Source organism: Macroventuria anomochaeta, assembly GCF_010093625.1.
Source record: "Macroventuria anomochaeta strain CBS 525.71 unplaced genomic scaffold BU25scaffold_7, whole genome shotgun sequence".
Taxonomy (NCBI): domain Eukaryota; kingdom Fungi; phylum Ascomycota; class Dothideomycetes; order Pleosporales; family Didymellaceae; genus Macroventuria; species Macroventuria anomochaeta.
Window position 1 is genome coordinate 640,625 of NW_022985368.1, and position 9,787 is coordinate 650,411.

A 9,787-nucleotide genomic window follows, 5' to 3' on the forward strand; every position below is an offset into this window, starting at 1 on the left:
GGCAGAATTGGGCGGTGAGTGAACGGAGTCTAGCACGAAACGGGTTAGGAACTAACTTTCGCAACTTCCGCGTTGACATCATTTGCACGACGCGTCTCCAAGACGGCAGACGGCAGCCACGGCTTGTTTGGTCAATGAACGGTGCTTCCCTCATTCTGATGTTTCCTGTATCTCGACCGCGTGCATTCACGGCTCCCACGTGATATCTCAATCCAGTCTTGTCTTCCACAGCTGCCATCCACTCACCTCTCTAGCCGTCAGTGTCTGGGCCATCACATATTCCTAGCCATTGAGACCGATAACACACCCAACATGTCCGTCGTTATACGCACCGCCCAGGATGTCGCCGACAATGTAGGCGCAAGGATCGCGCACATGACCAACCGTCTCCTCCCACCAAAGCATCGCGAACATGCGCTTGAGAACCTGCGCGCCTTCTCTGTGCGCAATCCCAAGCTTGCTGTAAGGCCATGATCAACTCAATTGCACAAGCAGATGTTGACTTGACCAGTCATTCCTTGCAGCCCAGACTGCCCTAGCCGGTCTACCTATCCTTTTGTTCCTCGCCTTCGCCGTTGCAACTCTTATCGTCTCCCTCGTCACCTGCATAATCCTCGGTGTCATCGCCGCCCTCGTGTTCACACTCTTCACTACCGGCTTCGCCCTTCTCTTCGTCGTCCCCGTCGTCTTCATTGGCAGCTGCACGGCCAGCATCGCCTTTCTGTGGGGTCTCATTGGATACTTGGTGCTGCAGCGGATCAATGGCGGCGAAACGTCAGTCCAACCTGGCACAAAAGTTAGTGATACCCTGAATGAGCTGACAGACGAACGGCTACGCGATCTAGTTGATCGAGCAGATGCAGATGCGCAGCAAGAACGGCTGGCGGTAGGTTCGTCACAAGACAAGAAAGTACTGGTGGGACGCGAAGGGGGGCGCGCCGGGCGCGGAGATGACGAAGCACATAGTGGTTCACCACGTCAACGAAGTTACGGGCAGACCGACGGGTCTAGCTACGGTGGAGAAGCTGGAGAAGAGAGTAAGGAGAGTGGAGAGCGAGGTGCCCAGACTCGAACGCGAGATCTCAGCCAAGGAACGCGAAATTATCCAGAAAATCACATGAGTACATACGACCCTGCGGTTGAGAGGGTAGTTGATTGGAAGACGGAGTTTCAGCAAGAAGGCATAACAGCATGACCTACAGTCCTAACGAATACAATCATGAACCTTTCTTCTTCAAGAGCATCCAGACGGCAGCCTACGTCGTCGCCAAGTTACTGCATACCCTAGTCAGTCCTACATCCACTTACGAAAGTTTTGTCTATTCCGTTAGCCGCCTCACGTGTCTGGCTCACACGTGTGTTATATATGCCTATGCTTGTCGCCACCCTCCACGATATATTCCCAGAGCTTTCTCCCAACATCGAAAATGCCCCTACGTCGACCACATATTCCAGTGCTTCTGGTGAGATCTCGAGACTCAAAAAAGGATATGTCTGGACTTCTCTGTGCCGTCTGCAAAAGCCTTTTTGCTCCGCATGTGTTCGAGTTGGAAAGTCTTGAAAGTTGGAAGGTTCGAGGCTATGTGGACCTTGTACAAAATAGGTCCATGATCCTGACATATTTCCGGTCTCGTGAATACAATAACGTGTTTACCTCTTACTTCCCACCGTACGCTCGTTGTTAGAAAATTCACTGATTTGGAAACACAAAAAAGGCTTCCTGTATATGCTATATGCTGGCTACGAAAGGACAGCTTGAGGATGCATGGGAAAGGAAAGTTTGCTTCCAACATCCGCAATATGAAAGCTGAGTGCCAAAATAACTTGTTGGCCGAGTCAGTCACTTACATTCTTGTCCTACACTCGTAGAACAACATATTGCTCTCTTGCCGAAAACCTCCCCGATGCGAATCACGACCGCCCTCTCGAAAGACCCGGAACGCCATGTCATGGGAAGGCGCTGTTGGGTTCAGAAATCGAACCCTCAATGATATCCTGGCTTCTTGCTCGTTCAAAAGTCAACGAATTCCAAGGACATGTTCTTCTGTGTTCAGCTGTCTTAGTACCACTTTTCTTCTTCATTATAAAAACATATGACCACCCCTCTCTTTTGCTCTGGGTCCTTTTCTTTGTTGGTTCCGTTTCAGAACAGTCTTAAGGCCAGTCGATGCTCCCAGATCCAAAACGCCAGCAACATGTATAGGAGAGAAATTATCCCCCTCGATCATGTGGCAGTCAATGACTGAACAAACTTACGACACATCCATTATTCAGGCCCAGTAGTCCAGCATTCATTCGGCAATCCCGATCAAGGCATCCTATGTTGCCGATTATCATCTAAACCACGTGTCCTCGAGTACTTCTTCTATCTTCCGGAATACTTCCCCCGGCCTGTCAATATCAAACAAGCAGGCATGAACGACAGTCATAAGCATCACTTCGAAAGCATCCACAGGCGTTTAAGAGAAGAAGCAGGCGCCTTCGTCTCCTACCAAAAGAAGCACGCCAAAGTCATGACTAGTCGAAAAAGACGAGTTCAAAGATGCGAAATGCATTCAGGACCTGGCTTAGCCCTTCTCCTTACACCAGCCTGCACACTCGAAATATCGAAAAACATCACGAGTTCTATCACCGAATGCTGTTTCACCTGGGCACACGAGTTTGTCCACTTTAAAATCATTTGAAAGACACTTGCCTGTTGTTCATTTCTTGGACACTAGAAAAGTGCTGAGATAGAGGACTATGCAGCCTTTGGGAAGTTGAGAGCCTTCTCGCTTAAGGTCTCTGCAAACATCTCTTCAGAACACAAACGCCCTGTCTACATGGCACAGGTTTTCCTAATGCTTTTCTTATTAATTGAACTCCCGTCTTTCCCCCCTCAAACATTTGCATCACTCGATTTCAAGTCCCGAAAATTAAACAAGTTGGAATTATGGATGTCCTGGCGTCGACCTAAAGAGACCGGTTGGAACTTGTTGGAGTTCAGTGAACTTTACGCAAAGGGAAGAAGTTCAAGATTATACTGAGGTTGTATTGGGTGAAGCTACGAACAGTATATATATGTGGGTAGCTGTAAACAACGCTAGTGTGACGTGGCAGTCACTCTCATGGCAGGTGAGGTACGACAGGCAGGAGCACCCTGAACCGTGACAGAACTTGATGTTTTGCGTGCTCGCAGTGGGTCGACCACCGTGACTTCCGCACATTGTGACTCCTTATCTGGTCAGTGACGAGCGTCCACGCAGTTACAGCACAAAGTCGATCAGGCGAAGGCAGAGGCGGACTATTGGTATGCTAACTATTACGACTTCGCCGTCAACAAGGTCGAGAAGTTGCAGAAAGAGCTTGACCTCAGGAACGGCAAGGTGCTTGTCGAGGCAGAGCTGCCCCAGAAGCGTGATCCACGTGTCGCCTACATTGTAAGCTAATTACCAGAGAGCTGAGCGAATCTTCTCACCCCCATTCTCATGAAGGTGTGCACACCTCCCTAGCAGCTATCTAATCCTATCCCTGACCTCTTCTACTGTCATCCCATCCCACTCCTGAATAAGAATCTTCTTGAGCATTATTTTTGTCCCATTCCATGGTGTTTGACTTTCTTTGGGCCATTTCAGTCTCTTCTTGACTCTCTCTTTAAGTATATATCAGCAGGCTTCAATAGAATTGAGATCAGGAGACTGAGGAGGGTGAAGGAGTGAAGAGATCCAGCGGGTGTCACGCAGATTCTGTACTACATGGTCCTTTGATTTCATCCCATGTGAAGGATCCCCACCCTCTTGGAGTATCCAGTCATGCTCACCTTCCCCAAACAGAAGAGTGCGGCACTTATGGATAAGAGAAACGTAGGTTGGAAGGATAGTGTTGGTGTAGTACTGCTGTGTCATGTGGTGACCCCCTGACCTTCCCTCAATTGGTGATGGGAGCTTAGCTTCCCACTCCTTCACCTTCTTTGGGTGCTCCTCTATTGTTTGATACTTTAATCTCCTGGGCTTCCGAGGTGGCTTTGGTATCTCTATCATTGTCAGGGGGCGGGGTTGTAGCCAGACCAAACGGAACGAGAACGGTAGTAACAGGATTGATTACAAGACGTAGCTCTAAAGAGCTACGTAACAGGGCAGCTACAGGTACATTAAATCCAGGAGACTCGCTTAACGGAGTTACATAACTCCATTACAGGGTCTCAACAGTTGCACCCCCTGTTGGCGTGTTTTTGGTTATGACGCAATAAGCTCGGTTGTCAAATGGGGTAATTTCGAACGTCGTAGCAAACTATTGAACTTGCATATCACTGCACGAACGTATCAGACTCATCCAATAAGGTCACTGCCCTTCGCGTCGCTGTTGCATCTTCTCTCAACACATTTCTCGTGACGTGTGCCGCCTAGAAATCATCGACAACCAGCAAGGTCTTCTTTCCCTTTCTCCCTGAGCGCAAAGCCATTGCCAGAGCCAGATTACTCAAGTAGAAAGATGTGCGCTCTTAGCTGTAACACCCACTCAGACTCTGAGACTCTATGACCCTTCGGTCATAGTTGGGTCTTGGAGTGGCAGTGCCTACTTTCACCTCAACACCACCCAATCCCGATCATATCGATCCCAGCTGCTCAGCCTCATCGTAGGGCTCGTGCAACTCGGACAAGCAGGCTTGAGGGCTGCAAAAGCTTTGACTTTGCTATCGCCCCCATTATTTTCGCCTTGCTGCTGGCCAGTACAACCAATCAGCTCCCAGTACTACAGGTGAAGGGAAGGTCTCAGAGCACTCTTCGAGCCAGCTCATTACCATCACATGATGCGTTACATATCTCTGTTCTTGATGGATGAGAGGCTGGGCCAATCCTGTTCCTCTGCTTCTGCGTTCGCTCCACCAAGATCGTGAGCGCACTGACTTACGACCGGAGCAAAATCGAGTAGCTCCAGGCTTAGATAATGCCTCCCAGCCTCCTATATCGAGAGTACTTGAAGGTGTCAAGCTGCTCTTTTGAATTGCTCTCTGCACTCTCATCCCTGCTTTTGGTGACTACAGACCTTTCATACCTCCACTATCATTCATCATGTCACACTCAGATGCCTACAAATTCGTCGCGGGCGACGAAGATCTTCAGCTGCACGAGATGTTTGGCTTTGCCAATACTGTCGAAACTGCCGCCACCGACCTTCCTCCGCCGGCCAACACCCTCCTCGTTGCCCCCCTTCTCGGCTCTCCTTTCGCTGGGCCTCTTGAGGTCCTCCAGGATCAGCCAGTTGGCTGGCTTTCGCCCTCTGCTACTGGTCCTGTTGATGGCCTTGATGTCTTCAACTTCAACGACTTCCTCGCTCTCGATGAGGGCACTGACGATGTTCCCGCTGCCACCGAAGAGGCACCCTCATCACCACCACCACCACCACCACCAGAGCTGGCTGACTCCAGCACCCGTCACGAAGAACCCGCAGCTGCCCCTGAGCAGGCTGAGGACCTTCCGGCCGTTGCACAGCTTGAGGCTGTGCAAGTCGAAATTGCGCAGTTGAAGGCTGCGTTGGCGGCTGAGAGTCCTCAGCACAAGCTCCTGGCGACGCCTGGAAGTCGTCAGAGCAGCAGCAGCCCGCGCAAGCGGAAGTCCACTGGCGGTGAGGTGTCTCCACCAAAGAAGCAGGCCACGACGCAGATGGGTCCCATCGAGGCCTTATGGTCTCCCAAGTTCACCGAGGATGAGCGACGCGCGTTTCGCGGAAACTTAGCTTCACCAACGACCCCAAAGCCGTCTCAAACTCACCTCGACTCTACCCCGCTACCCTCGACACCCTACATAAGCAGCCCTCAAGACCTCAAGATTTCTGCTGAAGACCTCCACTCGATCCAGACTTTCCTTCACGACAACCCCGTCCTTTCTCACAGCACTACTCACCTCGTCGACTTGTCCGCTTCACCATCCAACATCACCATGGCGCACACAGTCAACATGAAAGTCAAGCGAGTGCCTCTGAAGCATGCCCCAAGGCGCACTCCTAAGATCACCAACAACATCACCACCAAGGTCACCAAGAAGCCCAAGACCACTCCCAAGAAGATGCAACACCAACGCACCGCATCCACCACCTCTACCGCCGTACCTTCACCGACTCCTCCTAATCGCTACCGCAGCATCGATGAACTCCTTGCCGCAAACTTCTACAGCCTCAACGAGCAAGAGAAAACCCGTGTCCTACTCCCCATGCTGCGCAACCTTGACCCCATGAGGCTGGGAGCTTCCCTCGCTGAGCTACCTTGCATCCAAGCGAAAGGTCTAGGTCACGAAGTCCGCGTAGCTCGTGCCATCCATGGTTCACCGCCGACACCAGAGGCCGATGACATCCTGGCCACCAAGCTTACGACTGGCAGTCCACTTTCACCAACGCAAGCTGCTAAGACCTCGACTACTCCTTCGCCAGATCCAGCTCTCCAAGCTTCACCACTATCGCACAAGGTCGCCAAGGTCGAGGTCAGCGAAGATCACGGCGCTGTTCGTCAGCGCGAGGCTCTCGAGAAGGCAGCATTGCTACAGGCGCAGGGTAAGAAGTGGTGAGCTCAACGACATAGAAAACGCATTCGGTCGGGGATCAGCGAAGTGAGGCTGGCATCCACGACGACTCACGACATTCATGGGCATTGGCATGGTTATGGTTGATATTGGCCAAGTTCTGGTATCATGATTGAGGCGTCGATATGTGACGACTTCCGAACCATCATCAACGTTTTGGCATCGACTGGAGTAGACATCTACGCAACGTTTGGCGCACTATTTCATTGAGCGCCTTCAAGCTTGCTTTTCATCGATAGATTGATATGAAACTTGCATTCACATCTACTTTGTTTGGTTATGATGGAAAACAGCCAGAGTCATCATGAACCGTTGGTCCCGACAAATGCGCTGGAGGCAAACTCAGTAGAACATCGTGACTCTCGGTGGCACGCTCCGTGGCATCATCCTCGCCCCAAGGTGCCAAGTACGGCATGTTCGCTGTCATGGAGGGATCCTCGCGTTGTGAAGAGACTCACATCATGCCGTAGTCCTGACGCTAGGTGTTTGATGCCGGCTCCAAATGCTCGCTGTGCCCTGCCTCCACCCACGGCGACAGATATGGCAGCTCCATCGTTGACCAGTCTCCTTCCGCGTTTTGCCTTCTCGATGATCGTGAGAAGGAGCTTATCCAGAAATGCAGGCAACTATGATGGCTGTTGGTCCCGCTGATATTATACCTGGATGTCAATCGTCCTCCATACCAACGTCCAACTCAATATTCGTCCACATGTACATCCCGATAAGATCGATCTGGCGCTTGACTCCTACGGTAGTGATTGTGGCGCGGACGATGGCGAACACCATAGTGATGATGACGAGGGAGAAGACAGCAGATAACACAATCTTTTGGTGGATGGAGATGCAAATCCGCTGCAAGATGAGGAACGATATCGACATAACTGTGCGCAACCTACTAGCGTCGATAGCATCGATTTGGTACTCTCTCATTTTGCACGAAATCCGGCCTTACGACAAGGTCTGGAGGTCTTCAGCAGATTTTGGGAAGCTGACCGATATCGACAAAAGTCTCCGTAGTCCTTTGTCTACTTATCGGCTCATAATGTCTCCGCAAATCTGCTCTGATTTTCTCCCTCAGATCCGGAGGATGAGAGTCTATAGCAATCGGAGAGCGGGGTCACTTACTCAAACAGTCGGTGACGACATCCAATACACAATTGACGCCCATAGCCACGAAGCTCTGCCCTTTTGTCTGGCACTCATGTCAAGCCACGACTTCAAAGCTGACAAAGGTACATCGGTAAAGCAACATCGCGTAGCAAACGGGAAAGCTTATGAGCGTCACAGCCAACACAATCCGCCCCCATTGCCGAAGGCTTATCACATTGCGCAGCCTCAACCTTCTGAAGAACAACAGAAAAGCCACTTGACGCACCACAGTCCTGCGTAGAAGAACATGGGTATTGTGGGAAAAGGAGGCTTCTGCCGGTATCCATTACCCAATTGGTACTAGCGTTGTTTGTTGCAGTGTATACAACCTTTAAAAACACTCGACCATCCAGAGCCATTGGGTTGCCAATATTGAGGCAGGAACACACCTAATTCACATGGCTTCTTTGCCTAGAGGCTGTTGCGATTCGTGCCTTAAGCAAGGCTTGTAGACACTACTTGATTGGTTCTTGGGGATGAGCAGAGGTACAGGGAGTCCATAGGGGTTGACAGTCACCTAAGCAAAGCTCGGGTGGTCAGGGGTAGACTATCCAGGCAGGTTGTAATAACCTTTGTAATAGTCAGGTAGTTGTCTAGTCAAAGACCATGGCAATTGGTTGCAATGAGTAGTACAGAGTATACTGTCTGGCTCAAGAGCAAGTGAGATTCCAATAACAAAGTTGATTGATGAGGTTGAACACAATGCCATAAGAGCAGCATGTCTACCTGCTATATACTCGAGCAGGAGAATTGCTCAGATTGCTTGGTAATGAGTATACTGAATGTAATGTACCTCACGGGTGAGTCGGCCACACATGTGAGAGGGGGCCAGCTGGGGATATCAACTGCTCTCTGAGATAGAAGGATTGGTGGAAAGATGGTTCAGGCTTGTTGGAGATAAGGGTGTGGAAGAGACCAAGTGTGGGGATACCACAAGTGGTAAAAAGGATAAGTGATAATGTAATGGGGTTACAGTGCTGTAGTGAAGTAGGCTGTCACGTGTTGGGACAATGGCGCTAACCCATTGGGACGCTAGCATGGTACGGGTAAGAGCGCATAGATAATTGGGCACACAATGGCCAGGGAACGGTCGCAATTAATCTTACAAGACCACCCCCCATTGCTACTGAGCTCGCTGTCACAGATACCCTTACAGATAAAGAAGGGATCAAGTATGGGGATACCACAAAGGATTAGTGAGGAGTGAGTTGAGGAATGAATTGAAAGGTGAATTGAATTGAGTTGCAAGCATGAGTTATTGGAGCAGGAGGGCAGGCTGCCTTTATAGACAGACTGCTGGCTCCTGGAATGTTCTAGATACATTGGCATTTGTAATCATTTGTAATCATTTGTCAGCAACCTGAAGATTCTGTGTTGTTCCATGGGATTCCATGATGTTCCATGATGAGGGACTAGGAGGATTGTTATTGGCTGCAAGCCATGTCAGGATGACACCAGGTACCCAGTGGATGGATACAGTGGCCCCCTTGCTGACAATCTGGTGTGCTGCCTGGATGCACCTGAGCTGCCATGCCTGGCCAGGCTTGTTGGAAGGAGTCTGCAGTCTGTAGATGACTGCCTAGTTGTCTGCATGGATCCTGATCTCCTGGGAGGTGTAACGACCGCAACCGAATGACCACCGGTACGGTTCCGAGTCGTTCCTTATCTGCATACATGTCGGCAGGCATTGCGCTGCTGTACTATCTGAGCCCCTGTTGGCACCTGCATGCACGATAAGCTAGTCTACCGCTCCGGGTCCGATTGTCCTCCTAACCGTATACTTAAGCAGTTTCAACACAGTTGTTAGATAGAGTAGTTTTTCTGTATCCTTTCGTACAAGACCTATAGGTGTAGGGAATTCAATCCTAGTGTTCTCAACGTCCCAGAACTCCCATATGCCTCGTAGCGGACTCACACTTATTCCGGATATCTTCCCTGCTGGCCTGCGTCGTTACATTATACAGAAAAACTCGTCCCAGCCGGTGACGGCCTCTAAATAATATCGCAACTTGTTTGTTCGGATTACGTCTAAGCCTCAATCGAGTCGGAGGCCTTTCGGAGCCGACTCACGACCACACCGTTAC

The 9,787-nt window shown here is 50.4% G+C and overlaps 2 protein-coding genes across 2 annotated transcripts; both read left to right on the forward strand.

Annotated features, from left to right (window-relative positions):
- Positions 1-101: 101 nt before the first annotated feature.
- Positions 102-3,428, forward strand: BU25DRAFT_489222 (uncharacterized protein; the record flags this gene model as incomplete). Its single annotated transcript, XM_033711409.1, has 3 exons — positions 102-462; positions 512-886; positions 3,267-3,428. The coding sequence occupies exons 1-3, from the start codon at positions 313-315 to the stop codon at positions 3,426-3,428; spliced, it is 687 nt and encodes a 228-aa protein (XP_033564653.1). The 5' UTR covers positions 102-312.
- A 1,623-nt stretch (positions 3,429-5,051) lies between these two features.
- Positions 5,052-6,539, forward strand: BU25DRAFT_456190 (uncharacterized protein; the record flags this gene model as incomplete). Its single annotated transcript, XM_033710000.1, has 1 exon — positions 5,052-6,539. The coding sequence occupies one exon, from the start codon at positions 5,052-5,054 to the stop codon at positions 6,537-6,539; it is 1,488 nt and encodes a 495-aa protein (XP_033564654.1).
- Between the last annotated feature and the right edge of the window lie 3,248 nt (positions 6,540-9,787).